The sequence below is a fragment of the Stenella coeruleoalba genome (genome assembly GCF_951394435.1).
Source record: "Stenella coeruleoalba genome assembly, chromosome: 13".
In the NCBI taxonomy this organism is placed as follows: domain Eukaryota; kingdom Metazoa; phylum Chordata; class Mammalia; order Artiodactyla; family Delphinidae; genus Stenella; species Stenella coeruleoalba.
In genome coordinates, this window is record NC_137159.1 from 58,471,218 (window position 1) to 58,494,645 (window position 23,428).

General features: G+C 44.0%; 1 protein-coding gene across 3 annotated transcripts in view; it reads left to right on the top strand.

Annotated features, from left to right (window-relative positions):
• Positions 1 to 12,955, top strand: part of THUMPD2 (THUMP domain 2 tRNA and snRNA guanosine methyltransferase) — a 46,040-nt gene extending 33,085 nt beyond the window's left edge. For all 3 annotated transcript variants that reach the window (XM_079940386.1, XM_079940387.1, XM_079940388.1), the window contains 2 exons: positions 5,231 to 5,339; positions 11,708 to 12,955. In XM_079940386.1, the coding sequence (XP_079796512.1) occupies positions 5,231 to 5,339; positions 11,708 to 12,032 (434 nt within the window). In that variant the 3' untranslated portion in view covers positions 12,033 to 12,955. The remainder of the gene's footprint in view (positions 1 to 5,230; positions 5,340 to 11,707) is intronic.
• The last annotated feature ends 10,473 nt before the right edge of the window (positions 12,956 to 23,428 follow it).

Below are 23,428 nucleotides of genomic sequence, written 5' to 3' on the forward strand. Positions count from 1 at the left end.
GTGCACCACAACTACTGAGCCTGCGCTCTAGAGCCCCCAGGCCACAACTACTGAAGCCCGCGCACCTAGAGCCTGTGCTCCGCAACAAGAGAAGCCACCACAATGAGAAGCCCACGCACCACAACAAAGAGTAGCCCTCACTTGCTGCAATTAGAGAAAGCCCACGCTCAGCAACAAAGACCTAATGCAGCCAAAAGTAAAATAAATTTATTTTTTTAAAAAAGACAAATACCATATGATATCACTTATATGTGGAATCTAAAATGTGGCACAAATGAACCTATCTACAAAACAGACTCACAGACAGATCAGACTTGTGGTTGCCAAGGGGGAGGGGGGAGGGAGTGGGATGGACTGGGAGTTTGGGGTTGGTAGATGCAAACTATTACATTTAGAATGGATAAACAACAAGGTCCTACTGTATAGCACGAGGAACTATATCCAATCTCCTGGGATAAACCATAATGGAAAAGAACATAAAAAAGAATGTATATATGTGTATAACTGAGTTACTTTGCTGTACAGTGAGATTGGCACAATATTGTAAGTCAACTATACTTAAATGTTTTAAAAAATGTTGAAGCCTTTGAAGAATTACTTTGTAAATCAGCCAGGGTATCTTATAATTGTGCTATAAACTTTTTAAAATAAACAAGTTGCCTAATTGCAGTTGCATTTTTTTCAAAATTCATTGGAAATCTGTAATCAAAGAACTCAACAAATGGAGTGCCAAAAACCTTAAGTTTCTGAAAGTTTTGATGAATCGCAGTTATTAAAAACAAAACTGGCAACTGGACATTAAAATCTATCCCTACAATCACCAAGGAAGAAATGAACAAATTAAAACAGTGAGAGCTCAATTATGCACAGTATTTATTCTGAAATTTGTAAATACACCTTGGGTATATTATAGGAAGAATCTTCTAATGGCTTCCTTATTTTAATTGGATAAATGTATATTCTAGAATGGAATGGAATGAAATTGAGAAGGCTTAGATTTTATAGCCTCTAAATTTGGCATAACAATTAAAAGAATGATAGAGACAACTTAATTGCGTTTTGTGTTGTGAAAATATTTGTCAAAGGCACTCTGAATGGAGAGACTGTGAACCAGAGGGCTGAGATATTTACACTTTCCCTATGAAAAAAAATAGAATTGAGAGTCTCCTCCATATAGCAGAATTTACTCTGAGCTCTACCGTACTATCAACCGTAAAAATGAAACTTTGAAGAATGTTGCAAGCAACTGTACGAAAAATTTTAGAAGTCCATATTTAAAAAAAAAAAAACGGGCTTCCCTGGTGGCGCAGTGGTTGGGAGTCCGCCTGCCGATGCAGGGGACGCGGGTTCGTGCCCCGGTCCGGGAGGATCCCACGTGCCGCGGAGCGGCTGGGCATGTGAGCCATGGCTGCTGAGCCTGCGCGTCCGGAGCCTGTGCTCCGCAACGGGAGAGGCCACAACAGTGAGAGGCCCGCGTACCGCAAAAACAAAACAAACAAACAAACAAAAATACTACCTTCTTCTGAAAAATGCCAGTGATGACATGGTATTAGAGCTGATGCATCCAAGAAACTGCTCAGCATGTGAGTACAGACCATAAATAAGTATTTCACTTATTTTTAATGTTAAATAATATTTTAAGTTTTTATTTAAAAAAAAACTTCAGGGCTTTCCTGGTGGCGCAGTGGTTGAGAGTCCACCTGCCGAGGCAGGGGAAACAGGTTCGTACCCCGGTCCGGGAAGATCCCATATGCCGTGGAGCGGCTAGGCCTGTGAGCCGTGGCCACTGAGCCTGCGCATCCGGAGCCTGTGCTCCGCAACGGGAGCGGCCGCAACAGTGAGAGGCCCACGTACTGCAAAAAAAAACTTCACTAACACAACATTGTAAATCAACTACAATAAAAAAATTATTTTAAAAAAACTTCACTATGCCAGATACGTTATTTTTTAGGTTCACCATAATAATAAACCAATTTGTTAGACAATAAATATCTCAAAAAGTATATAATTTTATTTCTAACCTCTTTGTTCTCAAAAATGTTTCTGTTTGCTATAATGGAAGAGAATCTGGAAAAGAATACATATATATATTCTTTTATATATATATTTATACATATATAAAAACTGAATCACTGTGCTGTATACCTGAATCATTCAATCAACTACACTTCAATAAATAAATAAAGATTTCTGTTTGGACTATAAATTAAATGGTGACCAGATCCAGATGCCAAACTACATTTTGCATATTCAAGACTCATTATGGATTAAGAAGACAGATTGAAACTTCAGCTTCATTGAAGTATTTGTATTCTCTTGTATTTAATGAAATCAGAAAAAGAATAGTATAAATAAAAGGGAAAAATTTCACCAGCAGCAACCAAATAAGGAAAGCGCATAATCTAATGCAATAAACTTCAAAATCTGGCCGTGATGGAAAGAAACAAAATGGTAGAGCAATAGCCAGTGGAATAGTGGCTACCTACAAGGTTACTGAGGCAAAGTGGGACCCAGAAATATTGCGCCCAACCAAGATGTCATTTTAGTATAGAGATATTTTCAAATATAAAAAGGTTCAGGCAACATTTCACTAATAAGCACTTTTGAGGGGGGAAAAAAATTAATAAAATCCAGATATTTAAGAGATAACCAACTGAGGAGTAGAGAAAGCCAAAGTAAAATGGTCATGAGGATTGGATCAAATATACAACTAATTTTGAACACCTGAGAATTGCAGGACAGAATGCCATTGTTATAAACCTGGACGATGGAAAGAATAACAAACAGAAGTACAATTAAAGAAAATAGAAAAAGGGCGTGCCCAATTTTATAAAAGTGCTCAATTTACCTTGTTGTCTCTTGTCTAAGTAGACACAAAGAAAGATATCTTAAAGGCTCTTAAAACCTTTTGGAATAAAACATCTTAGGGCCATAATCCTGGTTTTAAGCAGTTCTTACTCATTTTTCTCCCAGAAGGAGGGAGTAAATAGGACAGTTTTTGTTTAAGACATACCAGTCTTTTAAAAATTTTTTCATGTTCTTGAATCATCCTGCAAAGATGTAAAAAAGAGATGATTTACTTGTTTGTTTTGAGTTCTGTTTCTATTTCAGAATTTTATCTCCTTAATTACAAACTCTTTGTTCACAGACAGTTTAAACATTTAATAATTTAAAAGATTTTACTGCGTGTTTAATCTTACGGGTCAACTGCTCGTGATTTTCGGAGTTTCTGCATCAGAAACTCTGGAGGCGGGGCCAACAGTCTGTGTTCCACCGAAGCCCTTCAGTCGATTCTGATACGCACTAAATAGGTTTGGCTGGGGGCCCCGAGAGTTTGCATTTGTAGTTCCCAGGTGATACTGATGCTGCTTCTCTAGGGACACACTTTGGGAACCACTGCTAAAGGGAAGGTGAGTTGAAAAGAGGCCCATCTGGAAGTAGTTGCCCCCCCTAGGCCTTTGAGGCGCTGTGACAAGGACTTGCGAAGTTCTGCAGAGCTTCCCTGAAGGATTCTGACCCACTGGTCTCCACCTGGCTGTCATGTCCTTATACACCTCAGAGAGGACATTGTAAATAATGACAATAGCTGACAGTTACTGAGTGCTCTTTACATGCCAGGCACTGTTTTACATACTTTCCGTGAGTTCCTCGCTTGTTAACTTCTGAGATGGGTAGTCTTATCCCATTTTACAGATGAGAAAACTGAAGCAATAATTTCCCAAAGTCGCATAGCTAGTAAGTGGCAGAGCCAAATGCAAGCTGTCTGACGCCAGAGGCTACACAACAAAAGCCACATCAACGAAAGTTCAGATTATTTTATGTTCTATTGGAAGATAGCACCACTCAGTTCTAGAACTTTGTAAAAAGTTACTCTCTTCTATCTCGAAGTTTATTCCTTCAGCTTCTAAAATGATTTAAAGCAGTTCAGCAAATTATATGATACAGGGTAGAAAAGTTGCAAATAAAAATAGACACCAACCAGAAGGGGAAAAAATGTTACCAGATCTGAAGATGGGCAGCTCATGTATGTGCGTGTTTAAGTAGACAAAAGACTTGGGCTCAATCTCAGGAGTAAGTTACTGCCTGGTTCCTCGTGTAGAAACGTTTGATAACCATGTCTGTATATTGTCTTCAGTAGTTTCACAAAAAGTATAGTTAACAGTGTTCAAATGGATGTGTCCCATATCAGTAACCTAAAACCAAAGGCATGAAGTCAAAACGTGACGTGGAGAAAAGATTTCCTGCCTAGTCCGAACAGAATATTATCCCGTTACTTGTTTTCTAACAGCCTGCTCTTCTACTAATCTCGGGTAAGGTCAGAACTAGGAAAGATCAGCAAGTGTTCATTAGACTCTCCCAGATAACAGGATTTTTTATTTTGTTTTTAAATCTCCCGCCAACAAAAATTTGTATTGTATTCAGATAGTAAAGACTATTTAAATTCTATTGCGCTTCTATAGAATTAGATGCTTTCCAAAATAAAAATGGTTATCTAACTTAGTTTAGATGGTGGTGGAAGTAAAATAATTGGAAAGTGAAAAGTTTACTCAGAAAATGTGGAAGTTAAGATTGGGTGTAGGTAAGATTACCTTATGGTAATCTGATTTCTGAGAATAAGATGTAAAGTTGAGAAGGAAATTTAGATTTGATAATCAAACACTGTATTTTGTTTTAGAGATGATATTCATTTTGTTGATTATTGATTGTTTGGCCTTTTCTCTAGTCTTAGGACTTAAGTAGATGTTCTTAACCCTTTGGGTCTCCTTTAAAACCACAATGAAAGCTATGGGCCACCTCTCTTAAAAACAAATAGATCATGCAAAATTTTATATATGATCATGAAAAGAAAAATGAAAGTTATAGGACGTAATTTTGTAAAAGGTCTTTCTAGACATCCTAATATATTTCTTCTTGGATCTAGTAATTATCTATTCATGTAATATGTTTAAAGAGTTGAATTTTCTGGTTAATTTAAAATTCTGCTTATGTCATATTTTATTATACCAATATAAAAAAAACACTTTTCAAAGAACGGAATACAACAACTATGCCATCTATCTTTGGTGATTATGAAAGCCTTTCAGGATCTTGTAATTCCTTAGAAACAGTATTAGCAACCCTAAATTTTATTTAATATGCAAAAATAATCCAGTGTACTTCAGTTTTCTCATACTTAGGTTGCAGATGTTTGAACTTACTGTCATCAGATTCTCTCATTTTTGTGTTTCAGAATTACCACTGCCTTCAGAAAGTGTCGATACTATTATTTCCGATATTCCATTTGGGAAAAAGTTTAAGTTAGGAAAAGACATCAAACACATTATACAAGAAATGGAAAGGTGAGCTGTTGAATTTATTTCCACAATTTTTGAGCTATTGGGCATTTAACCAGAATGTATCGTAGCTCTTAAGATTTGATTGCATTTTAGTAATTTCCCAATTTTTATAGCTTAATTTTCTAAGGTTTCAAATCAGAAGTTTATAATTGAAATAGTTATTCTATATCATCATACTATAAGTTTATTCAGGAAAAGGTATTAATTTTTCATTACTGCCTGAAATTTGAATATGTAAAACAATGACATATTTCAGTTTCTGAGCTAGTTAATTTACGTATTTACTTCTAATTCTCCCCAAAACCCTACCTCCTTTGTGTTAATCCCCCACACTTTACTGGAGAGAACCTGGGACCCAGAAAGATGATCTTTCTCAAGATCACAGAGCTACTAAGGAGCAGAACAGAATTTACATACAGAACATTCAGTCACATAGAATGGACACTTTCATTGTTGATTTTTAAATGAAAATGCAAAGGTGCTATTCATGTAGTGATTCTCAGGTCAACCTCAGGGAAAGTATTTCTTGGAGAGGTTCAAACAGTGAGGCCTGAATATGTATTTTCCTGATCATTTCAGTTGATAAAAGGGAGAACCTTTCACAGAGGAAAGAAAGGACATGGATAAGGAGTCAGTTCATATTAAATTGTCTCAACTGAGCATTTGATGGTGCAGGATAACATACACAGTCAAGAGCCTGTATGTAACCCTGTTACGCAGTTACCTAACTCATGACATCACCTGGGATCTCAGCACCTATAATTCAGACATTTCCTGAGCTCCTATATCCCCTTATATGTGCCTGACAGCACATTCCCCTCGAGATTTTGTAACTCTGACTTCATTTTCACATCATTTCAGGAGCTTCTGAAAAATATTGATGCCCATCCTCCACTCCTCCCCACTGAGGCTAACTTAACTGGTCCAGGGTAGAATCTGGGCATTGGTATTTCTTCATGGCCCCCCAGGTGATTCTGTTGTGCCACCAGGGTTAATAAGCACAGCCTTTGCTGGCGAGGTAACTCACCAGGTATACTATGAAGCCAGCTCGTTGTGAGATACTACTCTGGGAGCATGTTACACTTAATATGGAAATTTACAGTTAACCTGAACTTTGCACCAGAGATGGTGGCTTAGCCTACCTGACGATCTAGTGCTGTGTATTTTAAACATTTCCACAAGTCAGTGGAGGGCAGTGTTTGGAGTAGACAGTCTTTTCAGCTTTAGTAAAATTAGACCAGCCTCACTTTCTCTACACCAGTTTTGGTTTTTGTTCTAGGTAACTGAAAATGAGGCAGTGATAGATATGACTGCCCTCACATTGTTTCAGGAAATTTAAATCTTTACCTGAGAATCAGGAAGACATTCAAGATTTCCCACATAATTCAGGGGCCTCCATAGAGTCAGTTCAAAGTTTATGTATTCGTACATAAGGAACTTTCCCTGCTCCTGTGACCAAGCTTCCTTGCCACCTGCCCTCAGCCTTTATCGTTTGGCCTTTGACTTTTCTGGTTTGAGGTTTTATACAGGCCGTGTAGTGTAATGTAGTGGTGAAGATCACGGGCTTTGAAGCCAGAATACCTGGGCTGTAATCTTGGCTCTATTACTCAATAGATCTTCTGTCACAGGCACGTTGCTTAACCACCCTGCGCCTAATCTTTAAATAATAATACCTACTTCATAGTATTGTCCTGAGGAGTCAGTGGATTTAAAGCTCTTAGAACAGTGCTAGGCACCTAGAAGGGCTGTGAGCTCTTTTTTAGTGTAAACCACTTCCAATGCTTTGGGAAAGTAGATGGGGATGTATATAAATATATATAAGTACACATACCTTTTTTTCCCAGTGGTTTACCAATAGTTTAAGACTCTAGATAGAAAATGGAAGGGAATGGAGGGGGAATTGTGTTAGTAAAAATAAGAAAAAATACAAGAGGTCAGTAAACCTGTTTACAATAGGCAATGGAAATAGTTGGCCCTGAATGTCAAGCAGCACTGGATTCTTCAGGAAAGAACATGCAATCAGAATTTTAAATTCCCAGACAGATAATTGCTCTGGTCAATTATTTCCTCCTTCAATTTATTTCAGCAATAACAATTTCACGTATGTAAAGTGCTTCAGAGAAGTATAATATTTGCGCTTTCCTCTCAAATACAACCATGTAAAACAGATGAGCAAAATTAGAAATTAAACTTGCTAAGCTTCAAGGAAGAAGTCACTACATCCCCAAAAGACTTGAGGTGGATTCATGGAAGAGACATGATTTCAATGAAATTTAGAAATTTGCAAAGAATAAAAAAGGAGACCACACCATGTTTTATACATACAGATATTCAACAAGTATTTCTTGAGTAAATAGTGAAGCAAAAAGCGTGTTCAAAAAACAGTGAGTAGGACTTCCCTGGCGGTGCAGCGGTTGCGAATCTCCCTGCCAATGCAGGGGACACAGGTTTGAGCCCTGGTCCGGGAAGATCCCACATGCCACGGAGCAGCTAAGCCTGTGCGCCACAACTGAGCCTGTGCTCTAGAGCCCACCACAACTACTGAAGCCCACGCGCCTAGAGCCCATGCTCCACAACGAGAAGCCACCGCAATGAGAAGCCCTCGCACCGCAACAAAGAGTAGCCCCCGCTCGTCGCAGTTAGAGAAAGCCGGCGTGCAGCAACGAAGACCCAACACAGCCAATAAATTAATTAATTAATGTTAAAAAAAAAAAAACACCTCATTAAAAAAAAATGAATATACCAGACTGCTTGGAACAGAGATTAGTGGTAGAAGGTTAAGGCCTAATGCCTTCCAAGTTCAAATAATTTGGGTATTTGTATCACCTACCCCTAGTCTTGCAGGTTCACATGCAAAAGAGAAATCTCTTTTGTGTTGTTTGATACAGAGTTTCCCCCAACTTATTGACCACATAATTCTTGGGTTTTTTTTTTTTTTAGCAAGAAATAATCTCTCATACTACACTAGTGTTCAGAGGAATACAATTTGGGAAATGTTGCTTTATAATTTCTGAATAGCTTTCTTAGTAAGAAATTATGTGTATATGATCATGGAAAGTTGCCTAGAAGAACATTTATCAAAAATGTTCATCTCTGAGTGGCAGGATTTCAGGTGATTTTTACTTTCTTATTTTCTCCATTATGTGAAAAAATTTATAGTAAATTAATTGGTGAATGTCCTGCTAGACATTATTCCATGGACATACACACAAATAGATAACATGTTTTCAATTCTAGCCATACATAAATAGGATCATCCTTAATTTACTGCACTGTATAACCTTTTTTTTTTCCACTCAAAAAATATGTCATGAGAGCTTCCCTGGTGGCGCAGTGGTTGAGAGTCCACCTGCTGATGCAGGGGACACGGGTTCGTGTCCCGGTCCGGGAAGATCCCACATGCCACAGAGCGGCTGGGCCCGTGAGTCATGGCCGCTGAGCCTGCGCGTCCGGAGCCTGTGCTCCGCAACGGGAGAGGCCACAACAGTGAGAGGCCCGCGTAACGCAAAAAAAATATATATATATATATGTCATGAATCTCCTTTCTGATCAGTTGTTATAATGTACCTGATACACCATTATGTAGCCCGTATACATAATAGGGATGAGCATTTAGGTGACCCCCACTTTTTCATTTTAATAAAGAACAACGCTCTGAACATCTTTGCACCAGTTTTTCAAACTTACTGTAATAACCAAGTTACTTAAAACCACGGTGCCTCAGTTTCTTCATCTGCAAAATGGCTGTGCTGACAGAATATACTTGAATTCTGAGGATTAAATGGTAAATAATACAAAGCATTTAACACAGTGGCTGGCACATAATAAGTACTCAATAAATATTAGCTGTCACTGCCATTATTGTCACTGTTATTATATTACTGCTTCTGCTTCTACTCTTATATCTTAGAATAATTTCCTAGAAGTGGGATTGCTGGGTCAAAGGTTATGTACATTCCATATTTTTGATACATTATTGCTAAACTACTGTCAAAAAAGTTATACCAGTTTTTGTCTTTGGGAGTACTCATTTTCTCCTAAATCTTGCCATCCTAAGTATGGTAGTCTTTTTATTTTTGTTAATGTGGTAGGTAAAAAATTATATCTCATTTATTATCTTAATGATGTTTTCTCCTGTGTGTTTAGAGATACTTGTATGGTTTTTGTTTCTGTCCCCTGGTACAGCCACATCTGTCCTCATCTCGCCCCCTCCTCTCCCAGTAGCCTGTGTTTTGGTTCCTACCTCCTCAAGGATCATTCTCTGCCCACTTCTCATTCTTATCTTCAACCTGTTCATCTCCTCATTCTTTCCAGACCCAGCCATCCCTTCCCAGGACACTTTTGTGGCCTTGCATATCCACCCGCTGTACTAGGCACTGGGGCTTTGGCTATGAACAGGACAGAGCCTCTGCCCACGTGGGGCTGGCACTCCAGCGTGGGAATACAGATCATGAATAAATCAACAGGATAATTTCAGATCATGATTGATACCATGAAGGAAACTAAAAGGGACATTTTTGCCAGAGAGTGACTGAGAGAGAAGCAGTGGCTACCTTAGATAGATGCTCAGGAAAGGCCTCTCCAAGGAGATGGTGTTTGACCTCTGGGACAAGGGAGTGGGTGTCAGTGTCACACAAACAACAGGGCTGGACGTCCTGATGTGAGAAGGGAGGTTGGTGTGTGGAAAGCATAGTGGGCAAAGGGAAGCAAGCAAGTGGGAGTTGGGAGTGTCTTTGAAGTATAATGGAAGAGAGAGAGGTCTCAGGGATTTGCAGTTGTGTCCTGTGTGGAAACTGGGAAGGGGAGGTGGGGAGATGGCGACAGGAATGGGAACCAGGCCTGTCGGGTTGCGCTAGTTCAGGAGAAGCACGAGCGTAGGCTGAAGTGGATGAATCTGTGATGTCGTTTGGAGGCGGACTCGTCTAGACGGGCTGACTGTTTAGATAAGGGAAAGCTGCTTAAGCTCCTGACGTCTTTGCTGGGCGTGGCAGGGGGTTCCCGTTAAGTCTTGGTCCTCTAGCTGCCGCCCGGTTTCCTTACCTCTGCAGCCAAGCTACTCCAAAGAGAAGTCTATGCTCGCCGTCCCTGCTTCCTCACCTTCCCGCCCCCCCATTGACTCCGACAGACCAGCATTGGCTCCTGCCCTCGACTAAGTCACTAATAACTTCTCATCCCCTCGTCGCTTGTTAGTCCCGTCGCATTTGACGCTGTTGGGACTCTTCATTCCTTTCTTGAAACTCTACTCTTCTGGCTCCCATGACATCACCGTGGTCCACACTTTCTCCCAGGCTGTTTCATGGGCTCCTCCTCCTTCCTTGAATGTTAAGTCTGTTCCTTGGCCCCTTGTCTCTCCTCTCTCTGTTCTGCCACCGCAGGTGATCTCGTGCCCCATTATGGCTTCATCTGCCGTTTACTGCTGGAAACTGTGAAATCCCCACCTCGAGCGCTGACCTTTCTCATCACCTGCAGGCTGGACGTCCAGCTGCCTGTCGGCCCCCAAGCTCGGCACAGCACAAATGGAGCTCTTGCCCTGCCCCTCCTCCCGGCCCCCTCTGACCTGCCCTTGAGCTGAAGCACTTCCAGTGCCTCCTGTTCTCCGCTGCTCCCTGTCTTGGCTCCTTTCGCGGCCTCCAGCGCCCCCCTTGCTCTAGTCCCGCCCTGTCCCTCGGCCCGGCCCACGCCTGCGTGTCCTTCACACCCGCTGCAGGTATTCTCATCCCCTGGGGATCTTCCCCACTCTCAGTGCTGGGTGTGGGCCCCACCTAAGGTGCTCCCACAGCACCTCACTCTTTCACTCTTCCCCTGCCTCTCTCCCACTGGTCAGTCCTCTCTTTAGCAACTCAGGGGACAGTATGTCCTTCATCACTTTTCCCACAGAAGTGCCCTACAGACTTTGGTCAGATGATTGAGAAAATGAATCCTTCTCCACAAGCTGACATTTCAAGGTCTTCCCCTCTTTTTCCGATCTTCCCTTTTGCCCTTTCTTTGTTCATGTCCTCACTCCTTCCTGGTGACTTTCTTCTGCCATCAGCCTGCTGCCTTTCACATGCGCCAATTCCTCGGGATTCTTTCATTTGCCTTTTCCTTTGTGCAATCATTTATTAAACTGTGACTACACATTACTTGGAGGCTTGCCTTTTAAACAGAGTAAAAATAGATAATTAAAGCAGATTTGTACTGGTGATTTCATAATTACTATAATGAATATGCATTATGGAAGATACCACCTAATTATCAAAATCCGCTCATTTAAATAGATAAAATTAAATTTCAGATTAAAAACACCAAGTATTTTAAACAAAGTGGGATTGTGTGTTGTCTACAAAGGGGGAAATACTCCCACCAATTACCATTTTTTTTTTTTGTCACAGAGTGCTTCGTGTTGGCGGGACCATCGTGTTGTTGCTTAGCGAAGATCACCACAGGCGCCTTAAAAGTTGTGAAGAGAGCAGCGTCCCTTTGAATTCCAAGGGCAGCTGCAAGGATAAACCTGGAAGCACAGAGTGCTTGAATCCTGAAGAAAAAGCTGCCATATCAGAGCCAGCGTCATCTTCATTTGCAGCCAGTAACCAGGAGTGCTTGGACAGAATGCCACCATTCGGCTCTTTGGTGCCAGTGGAATGCTACAGAGTTAGCCTTGGAAAAACAGATGCGCTCATATACAAATATAAGAAGTCGCACTCCCCTGGGCAATAGCGGGCTTGCTACTCTGAGCCGCGTTCAAGTCCTTGTACGTCAGCTGTACGGAGTAGAAGATGGTTGTCTCTGGAATCTTGACAGTGCCAGAGGCTTCCAAGTAAACAGACTCCCCTAAGACAGGGCGGTGGCTGCTGGACACCTGTTCTTCATAAGAGCTTCTGTTTTACACTCTAAAGAGTGTTTCTGACAAAGAACAACTAATGGATATTTGAACTAAAGGACTCTTAAACTTCGCCTTCTGTCAGAATATGAAAAGGTCTGCTCTGCTTGCACTATTTATGAGCAGAAGATTCAACCTCAAAGCAAAAGTTTCAGAGGCTCAGCATAAAGTATATCTCACTCATCACAAGTTTAGTAATATTTTCACTGTCACATTTTTTGAAATGTAGAAACTTTTATGTTTTGATATAACTTTCTTTTGATTTTAAACTTGATTTTTTGCACCTGTCATTTTCTTCTCTGTTGGAATGAAAATACTTTTATCTGCAGTACATTTTATATGTCCCACATTATGTGAAACATCAGTGGGAATAATAATACGAATTAAGCCAATATCCTCCCACATGACGGAAGATAAACTTCGTATTTTTTGTGAAAGTATTAGTAAATTGTCACCTCACTGTCATTTAATTTGAATGCATTCCTTGTATTCACTACTTAAAGAAACAGGAAATTGAAGAAAAATATGATTTCGTTTTTTTCAGTAGCCCAAGGTAGTGACTTAGCTTTGTGGCTGCCTTGGTACCATCTGAACAACCTGTCCACGCCGGGGAAAACTCTCACCTTGTGAATCCCACCTCTCCAAAACAGAAGCAGAAACCTGTTTTCCAGCTAGGGTGTGGCATGTAACCTAGGCCCAGTGTCAAGGTCCACTGGTCAGTGTGGGGCGAGTGTGGCACAGGCGATACGTGGAATTTTTACCTGGGAGCGTGGGCCCATCACATGTTTATACGGTAAATATTTATTGCAAACCTCCTATCTGCCAAGGCACTGTTCTAGGCCCTTGGAGCGTATCAGTGAACCAAACAGATCCCTGCCCTCGTAGGACTTAAATCTAGTGGGGGAGACAGATAAGAAATGATAGACATAACAGGTAATTTATTTGATAGGTTAAAAGATGAGGGGCCTTGCAGAGGGAGCAGTGATTAGGGGCGCACAGGAGGATGGGGACAAGTGTTTTGCATTCTTTTTTTTTTTTTTTTGCGGTACACGGGCCTCTCACTGTTGTGGCCTCTCCTGTTGCGGAGCACAGGCTCCGGACGCGCAGGCTCAGAGGCTATGGCTTACGGGCCCAGCCGCTCCGCGGCATGTGGGATCTTCCCGGACCAGGTCACAAACCCACATCCCCTGCATCGGCAGGTGGACTCTCAACCACTGCGTCACCAGGGAAGCCCCCTTGCATTCTTAATAGAGAATGTGAGATTTGAGGAAATATGTGATGGGCATGGAAGAGTGTCCAGGCATATGGAACAGCCATTGCAAAGGCCCTGTGGCAAGAGGGTGGCTGATGTGTTTAAGGAACAGCAGAGAAGCACCAGTGGCTGGAGTAGAGTGAGTGGAGGGGAGAAAGAGGGGTTAAAGAGGAAGTGAGTGGGGGGGGGGGAAGGGGGGCAGGTTAGATCGCATAGGACCTTGAAGACTGTTAGAAGGCTTTGACTCAAAACCACTGTAGAGTTTTGAACAAGTCGCAATCTAACATACATTTTACAGGATCACTGTGACCACTGTGTTGTGAATCAATTGGAGGGAGGCAAGGTGGGAAGTAGAGAGGCCAGTTGGGAGTTTTTTGCAATAATCCAGTTTTTTGCAATAATCTTGTCCCGGGGCAGTAGCAGTAGAGGTGGTAAGAGGCAGCTGGATCCTGGGTATATTTCGCAAGTAGAATCAGCAGGATCTGCTGATGTGTTCGATGTGTGGCGTGATCAGTGGAGAAGAGGCAGGAATAACTATAAGATTTTTGGCCGAGCACCTGAAACAGTGGAGTTTCCTAGTCAACTGATTAAGGAGAGACTACTGGAGGGCCGGGCTTGGTGGGAAATACCAGAAGTTTCGCTTCAGACTTGCTCAGTTTGAGATGGGCATTAAACATCCAAGTGCAGGTGCTCAGTAGGCAGTTGAATATACAGTCTGCAGTTGTCTGTTCTGGAGACAGGAATTTGGGAATTTGCAGCGTAAAGGTGCCAGGAAACTGGATGGGATCACCAAAGGATGGAGTGGAGGAAAGAAGGGAAGAGGACCCGGGCCAAGCCCTAGTTTCCTCCAACAGAAGAGGGATCTGCAAGGGAGACTGAGAAGGAACAACCAGTGAGGCAGGAAGAAAACAAGAGCAGTGGCCTGGGAGGCAAATGAACAAAGAATATGGTGGAGGGAGTGACCAACTATTAAACGCTGCTAACCAGCCTAGGAAGAGAAGGACTGGAAACTGACTGTTGGATTTAGCAATGAGGAGGTCATGAGTGACCTTGACAATGGGAATTTTGATGGCGTGGAGAAGAAGCAAAACCACACTGGGTTGGGCTTCAGAGAAAATGGGAAAAGAGCCAGAGGTAGTGACTATAGGCAACTATTTCCACTAGTTTTGCTGAAAAGGGAGCAAAGAATGGAGGTAGTAGGTTGTGGCAGGGGACATGGAGTCGAGGGAGTGACTTTTTCTTAAGACGGGAGAAGTAGCAGCATGTTTTTTTTATGTTGAAGAGAATGTTGCAGGAAAAGCAAAAAGCTGATGAGCTAGGAAAAGGGAGATAAACACCAGAGCCATGTCCTTGAATAAGGGGATGAATCCACAGGAGGAGGAATTAGCTTTTGATAACAGCGTGAATAATTTCTCCATGGTTACAAGTGGGAAGAAGCATGCAGGCATTTCTGCCATAACAGGATAAATGTGCTCCTGAACATTTTTTCATTCCCAAACTCATGCACTAAAAATAACAATTTATGGAAAAAATAGCGTTGGGGCAGACCATTCCAAACCTTCCCAACTCTGCAAACTGCACACTAGCAAAAGCACCAACAAACATAGTTTTTAAAAACTTTATACACCTAACAAATAAATGCATCAGAAAATAAAGGATTCCACCTTTCCAAGAAAAGGGCAAAGACAGCTTGCTAGAATTTGGTAGGAGGGTAGAAGCTGCTGAGTTACACAACAAGCACTTCCAAGACAGAACCTGCGGCCAAACCACCAAGACCTGGAAGGAGCAGTGAGCACGCATCACGTAAAGTACCTTATTCTTCTGCAGCTCCTCCGTTCAGCTCATCCTGTGGCTGTCCTGCACATTCGGCTGCTTTTATCTGGTGGAACAAAATAATGTGCTGGGGGAAAAAAATCACTTGTGATCCAACCCAATTTCCACATTACAGTGACATCATCCCCCTACTTAGCAATAATATTTAATGTCCATTACAGAAACACGCAGTGTAGAACAGACTGTAAGTGGGAGCAGATGCTGGAAGGTGGGCGGATGTGGTGGTGGAAGACCGTGGAAGTTCACTTCTGACTGTTTTAATTTTGTCAGTGAAAAAGTATGTGGTAATTTCCCCAGTTCCTGAGCCTGTAGTTGGAACGGTTCCCCTCGGCAATGAAAGAATCCGCACAATGGCTTCCGAACCCTGGGCCAAGGGTGTCTATTATTGGAGGACCAAGGTCACATACTCCCTAGGCTCCCCCTTCCTACCAAAATGGACAAACAAAAGCAATACTGTCTCTTTGTAGGAACCGCAGCTATTAGTGCCACCAAGAAGAAAGAGGCACGATGCTCAGTGGAGTTCTTCGGCATCTGAAGGCAAAGCTGTGTCAGCCTGGGGTCTGCTGCTTTGACTCATTTACTTTTTTTGTTTGTTTTTGTGGTATGCGGGCCTCTCACTGCTGTGGCCTCTCCCATTGCGGACCACAGGCTCCGGACGCGCAGGCTCAGCGGCCACGGCTCACGCGCCCAGCCGCTCCGCGGCATGTGGGATCTTCCCGGACCGGGTCACAAACCCACGTCCCCTGCATCGGCAGGTGGACTCTCAACCACTGCGCCACCAGGGAAGCCCTCATTTACTTTTAATGGAGGCCTGAGCAGGGAAGGGCTCTCTAGCTGGTCCAGGCACACTGTAAGCATCTCCGCATTTTGCCAGGAGGACCCAGGAGATCTAATTACGCTCAGAGTGTCTGTGACCGGCCTGGATGCTGCGTGGAGCCAGCAGCAGCTCCCAATAGGGAAAGTGCAGCTGTAGCCTCTTAGCTTTTGGAGCAAAGCCAGGCTTTCTTATGCAAGTAATTATTTTCCTCTTAGAAATAACTCTTGCTATGGAGGGCTTGACCACAGGAGACTAGGTGACCACGTGACCTAAACTGCCCATCTTGCAATTTGATCCACCAAGCCAAGAGTTCAGTGGGCCCAGCCCGGCAGCACACCCTCATCAGGTGGGAGTGGTATATATCAGCACCGGGGGCCACGTGGCGGATGGTGCCCGTGAGCTGCAGGGACCTTATCCTGCGAGGCGCCTCCTGCCTGCCCCTCCCCACCCCTCCGCTTCCTCACAACCATGGTCCCGTGGAGAATTCCCAATGAGCAGTTTGCCAGAGGAAAAAAAAAGTCAAATCTGGTTTGGAGACGGCTCTGCCAGTTTGGCTGGCACCTGCTGAGGCATTTCAGCCCCACTTGGAGGCCGGGGGACAATGGGGAAAGGAGATCGTCTCAGGGACCAGCACTTGGAGTGGTCTGCACTGTATACTTTACCTAGAAGGAGAGATGACCTGGGAGGAAGGTAACGCACCACCTCATGGGCAGTGGCTACCACTCGGAAAGGATGGTCGGCGACACGGAAGGAGGTCTGGGGTAGAGGAATGTGGCTGGACATCTCAGAACGGGCCCCAGTGTGGGAGAGTCTTTGGGTCTTAACCACCGGAAAAGTCAAGAATTCCCACCATGCATGAGGTTCTAAGTGTTGAAGCGGCAGATTGCCTGCCCTGTGCCTTCGGCCCCTGTCCTCAGCCACCCTCGCTCAAAGGCCTCATGGACAAAGTGGCCATGGTTTCAGGGACAGAGGTAATGCATTGGCCCGACAAGGACTTCTCGTCAAGGCTAACTGCCTACTGCCCCTGCTGATGAATTTTCAGCAGCAGTGACCAACCCCGAGACTTGTTAAAATACCCCATCGAGGAGGGGGGTTAGAGTGGAGACCCTTGCCTTGCAGAGAGGGCAGTCATTTGTCCTCACTGGACTAACTGCTCACTCTGGACTTGGATTCTCCAGACCAGACACACCTTTCATGAACTTCCCAAATTGCCTTAATTCACTATCATTCGTTTCCCGGCCACAATGCTTTTCACCAGCGTTCAGTTACAGTGGTGTGTGTGAGGCAATAGACCTAGGCTCACAGAATTTCTAGTCTTATAGCATCTACGCATCACCTGAAACGGAAGGCCTGAGGGCAGGGTGGAATGGGCTACTCGACACTCAACTGTGCCAGCAGAGAAGTCCTTGAGAGGCTCAGACGCCTCCCTGCAGGATGCTGTGTGTGCTATGACCCAGCGACCAGTAGATGGCGATCTTTCTCCAAAAGTCAGAAAAAAGGGACAGAGGGGTGAAAGTGGGAGGGATGCCTGTTACCATGTCCCTTCTAATGAAGCAGGCACCATGATGGAATCTGCTTTCCGGAAGGGTGTCAGAAGCATCTAGCCTCAGGAGTCAGTAGGGACAGAGCGCAGCATTCAGGGCCCAAAAGCAAGGGTACAAGCTGTGCTATGGGCACCCAGCTGAGGCTGCAGTGGGTCATTGTGACAACAGCCCTGTCATGTCAGTTGGTTGGTGTTCCTGGTTCAGTAGCCACCTAGACTAATTTCCTGCCCTCTTGAACACCTTAATATATTTTTTCAATGAACTCCTTTTCTGCTAAACTACCTAGAGCCTATTCTGTCGATTGCAGCTGGAGACCTTGCCCCACACACCTGGGTTACTAAAGCCCACTCCTGTCCTCCAGGCACTGCCCATCTCATTCTCAGTAGGATGTTCACATCTGTTTTGCATTTATCCTTTTGCCGAATTTTCCAGGTCTGTTTAATATTCTTTGCCACCTCCCACCCAAAATTGCTTTTAATGTTTGGGCCTCTCAAAGATGTTGAACGATACAGTCTTTTTCATTCTGTGCCTAAGCCTTAATTGAATCTTTAGGAGAAAAAAAATGTGTGAAGGTGGACATCTTTGTGTGTGTAACCAAGGTGCCGCAAATGGCAGGTAGAAAATGTGTTTCTTCGTGGACTTGAATGACAGTGGTAGACATATTAAAGGCGGTGCTTCTAATTACCTTGGCGTACTTGGCAGAATTAAATCATGGTTTCAGTGTCTGCCTAAATAGCTTTAATATCAAATGCACAAGAGATAAAGCTCTTTGAGAATTTTCCACAGTTTGAGGATATCTTCTAGTTGGAGTATTCCACAGGACTTATTCCCCTTTGGCACAGGGTGTGGCCACCAAGAACAGTTAATATTTCTTGGACTAAATTAAACTCGCTCCTATTAGAAGATGACAAATAGACGCCTGTGGATCTGAGGACCGTGAACCAAAGGGACACCCAGAAAGCCATGCGAGAGACGGACAGCTGTCAGGGGAGACACCTACTCTCTACATGACCTGGAAAACTAAGCGTCATCAGGGATTCAAAATATATTGATTTTTCAAGAGGAAACACTCACTTGGATATTAGGTAAATATGATTGTGCAAGGAGCTACGCAAGAAAGCTTTGGGGCAAATATTAGGTGAGATGCAAGGTCTTCACTGAAAAATCTTGGTAATAAATCTTGAGTATTTTCATGCATGTTATACAAACACTACGTATTTTCAGAGTGTTTATAGCCTTTTCAATTCTCTTATTCTTTCGCTCATTCGTTTGCTCCTTCATTCATTCGACTGCCAAGCATCTCTGGGAACTTGCTGCATGTCAGGCTCTGGGGATGCTCGATGGTAAAGCGGCCCTGCCTGAAATGCTGCTGTGACAGCTCTCCAGATGAAGAGGCAGGCAGGGAGCAGGAGAGTGATAGCCAGAGGTCCCAGTGTATGACAGATAGGGTTATCCTCGACCTCTGGAAACAGAGGGATGAAAGCACTCTCTGAAAAAGCTCGACAAAGAGAGAAAGATGAACAGAGTCCAGGAAAGTATTTGAGAGTGAAGAAGAATTGATTTGTGGGGAGTTTAAAACAAAAAACAACTGAGGGCTTCCCTGGTGGCGCAGTGGTTGAGAGTCCGCCTGCCGATGCAGGGGACACGGGTTCGTGCCCTGGTCCGGGAGGATCCCGCATGCAGCGGAGCGGCTGGGCCCGTGAGCCATGGCCGCTGAGCCTGCGCATCCGGAGCCTGTGCTCCGCAACAGGAGAGGCCACAACAGTGAGAGGCCTGCGTACCGCAAAAAAACAAACAAACAAACGAAACAACTGAAAACATGCCTAGGTGTGGTGAGCTTCGTCTTTTAGTTACATCCTATGAATTTAACATGTTCAAGAAAATCAAGAATTTGAAGTGTCATTTTGCCACCTGAATGCCACAATCATTTAATATTGTCAGTTTTCATCAAGTTCCTTCAGCAAGTAACTGCCTTCTCAACTGTGTAACAAATGAGAGCAATTACAATGGGTCCACCCCCTGCCCATCCCCCTCCTCTTACACATTTTTCCTACCACTGAGTGGCCATCCTTCTAGCTGCCCTTCTGTGGCTCCTGCCCTTGATACGTCTACGCTATTTGCGGTTGGGCACCTTGGAAGAGTGCACACATTAACCACATATTCTGCCAGGCGTCCCCAATTGCCCAGTCCTGGCCTCTGGGTACTAACATGATTCACTGGGCCAGAGGTTTTTTGGTTTTGTTTTTATGTAAAGTTTTTATGTAAGTCAGATGATATCACTCTCTTGCGCAAAACCCTCCAGTGTTTTTCCATTTTCCTCAGAATAAAACCCAAAGTCTTGACCTGGCCCCTGGCACCCCTCTAACTTCATCTCTAGCACACCCCCTTTCATCTGGCTCCTTGCTGACGCTGGAATGTTGCAAAGCTCTGTCCCATTTCAGGCCTTTGGACTTGCTGGCCCTCTCCCTGGACATTTCCCCGTACGCCTACACTGCTCAGGCTCTCTGCTCAAATGCCCGCTTATGAGCATGGCCCTCCCTGGCCTCCCAACCTAAGCCAGCCACCACGGCACCCTTCACGCCTAGTCTCCTAGCCACTCCTCCATGTCTCTTCATGTGGCTGACATGCTTGCCTGTTGGCTGTCTCTCAGCCATGACAGTGGCCACTCCGTAAAGGCAGTGGCCTCTTTGATTTGCTCACAGTTTATCCCCTGTACTGAAGTCAGTCTCCGACACGTACTAGGCACTCAGTAAAGATTTGGTAAATGAAGGCCCACGTGAAGATTCCCTTCCATAGTCATCTGCCAACCAGACGAACAGAGCCAGAAAGGCCCCGGATGCTAGAGCAAGTTCCCCCTCACTCTAACCAAATCCATGCCCTCCAAAAAGGAAATGTGTTCAACTGTTATTCCCTGCGGGGAAATTTTTTCCCCATTCTTCCTCTGTGACATTCGAATGTATGGAATCCTGCAGCACAGAACAAGCTGCTCAGTCGTTACTAGGTAAAAGCCTGACATTTTCTGTGCTACCCTTCTTGGTTATGTAGGCGTATCACAGCCCCGCAGGCTGATTACTTTTAGAAATAACGAAATTGTACTAAATTTCACCTTAACCCATGACATTCTTCACTCCTCTGGCTCCCCGAGGTATCTGATGTGTTGTTCTGTTTGTTTGTTCTGACAAGGTTGTGAGAAGAGGGCGTCCACTTGTCCCGCCCTGCACCCTCTCAGCCCCTCAGCCCATCCCACATTCTTCCCTCTCCTTCACTTCAGTTCTCTTGAAAACCCTTTCCCACTCCTGTGAACACTCTTTAAGCTGTTACTTGATTTGGAAAATTCTTTAAGAACTTGCTCATCCTTCAGATCAATACTGCATTAATCACTTGTGTTATCTCCCCCAGATTACCTTTCACACTTGGTTCAGTTTCCATTCCCAAGTCCACTTTATCTGAGAAACATGTTGGCATGATAGCGATTTACTGTATTCACAGCAGAGACATATAAAGCAGAGGCTGATGCCACCTCGACATGTGTGCAGGAATACAGATACCTACTTTGGCGACCTCAAAACCTCATTAGCTCATCTGCTGGGGAAGATTAGACACCTCACCAGAGACTGGCTGAGAGACCTTGGGTTAATACTCAGAGTCTCAGTTTCCTCTGTTGTCAACAGGATGACACTCAGAGCCTCCATAGACCTCCCAAGGCTGTCTTGAGGTTTGCTTTGGTTTTTGGTTTGGTTTTGAAGTCACCATACAGTGACCAACCTCTCCAAGAGAAAATATAAAATGAAGTACTCTCCTTGATTCATAATAAAAAACTTGGAGGATATCCTTATTTGACTCAACATCAGAGGACTTTATTGTCTGTGTAATTTCCATGCCCTGTTTTCAAAATCAGTTCTCATTCAACTTGGATAAGTAAAAGTTTATAGAGGTATTCAAAGTATTTCGTGGGCTTCTCAAAAGTGTGGTTATTGAAAACATCCCTGGAAATCACATCAGCTCATGGAAGTGTCCAGAAGTTCTGTAGAGATGACTGGCTTTCAGGACCACACATCAGGACAGTCACAAAACAAGGACTAAGATTCAAGAGTCTCTGAGTTCCTATCTCTAACCATATAGCCTCCTTTTGTAGTAGTTGCTTTTATTTAATTTTTTTTTTTTTTTTTTTGCATTATGCGGGCCTCTCACCGCTGTGGCCTCTCCCGTTGCGGAGCACAGGCTCTGGACGCGCAGGCTCAGCAGCCATGGCTCACGGGCCCAGCCGCTCCGCGGCATCTGGGATCCTCCCGGACCGGGGCACGAACCCGTGTCCCCTGCATCGGCAGGCGGACTCTCAACCACTGCGCCACCAGGGAAGCCCTATTTAATAATTTTTAAAAAGCCATCAGGAATGCTTTCCCAGGACAAAGGAAGGAGGACCTGCCCACTTAAATATTAATCTTTGAGCCACTCTGACATGGGAATTTCTCAAAATGTTCTGTCGGGGAGTGCCAAGAAGGTAATTAAAATTGCTGTCATACCTTTAGGCTACTGCAGGGGACAGGGTCTGCTGAAGGTCACTCATGTAAGGAGAGTTTCCATGCTTATGAAAAGTCTGACATTCTTTACAGAATTACAAAGGGCAGTGTGTGCTCCAGTTTAGAAATGCAGCAGCCTGAGGCCTTCCCTGGTGGCGCAGTGCTTGAGAGTCCGCCTGCCGATGCAGGGGACACGGGTTCGTGCCCTGGTCCGGGAAGATCCCACATGCCGCGGAGCGGCTGGGCCCGTGAGCCACGGCTGCTGAGACTGCGCGTCGGGAGCCTGTGGTCTGCAACGCGAGAGGCCACAGCAGTGAGAGGCCCGCGTACCACACAAAAAAAAAAAAAAAAATAGAAATGCAGCAGCTTGATTAAAAACTGCAGAGCAATAATTTCCAAGGGGAACCATGAAAAACGTGGGGGCCGGTGAACCTATGTAGATGTATAAAATTTTGAAAACTAAGCTCAGATGTGGTTCAAAGTGCACTTTAGGTGTTTGTGCTGCGTTTCGTGTAGGTGATGTGGATGTCATGTGGAAAAGTGGAAAGAGAAATGACTTTGGCGTGAGCAGGCCAGAATCCAGACCTTGGCTCGGCTACTTGGTACCGTAGGGAAGGTGGTTTAACCTCTAGGAGCCTTAGTTTCTCCATCTATAAAGCAGAGGCTAGAAAACCAAGATAAGGTTTGTAAGGAACATGGCCTGGGACAGTCCCTGAGGAAACAGTCCATCCCTTCAGCCTCTCATCAATGTCGAGAGACAGAACTGGAGAGGACTTGAGAATCAGAGCTTTCTTTTCCACTTCTCATTTATATCTAACATTTACAAGACTGAAGGAGACCTAGGAATTGATAGGAACGGGACTCCAGCACCAGCCTCTTAGAATCAAGTGCTTTGAAAGTGGGAAGTGGTTTTTTGAGCACCTGAGAGTGTCCAGAACTAACAAATGGAAACCAGGGCTTAGGGAGAGATGAGAAAACCTCAACAATTTATGCAGGTGTCTGGGTCCCTTTTGTCCTCCTATGCTTCACAGCTTCCATCGGTGTGATGAGCTGTGACGTGTTTCACGTGTGGGGAATGAGTTTGAAGCCCACTGATGCCACAGCTGGGTGAATTTCAGTTCTGGCGTGGCCAAATCCCTAAAGCAAGTATTGAAGTGCTCATCACAGTCAACTTGATTGACAGGCAAAGCCATGAGGATAAAAATAAATGGTGTTTTATAATTCAAGAACTAAACATGCTGAGCGTGACATCTGTCTGAGATTGTGA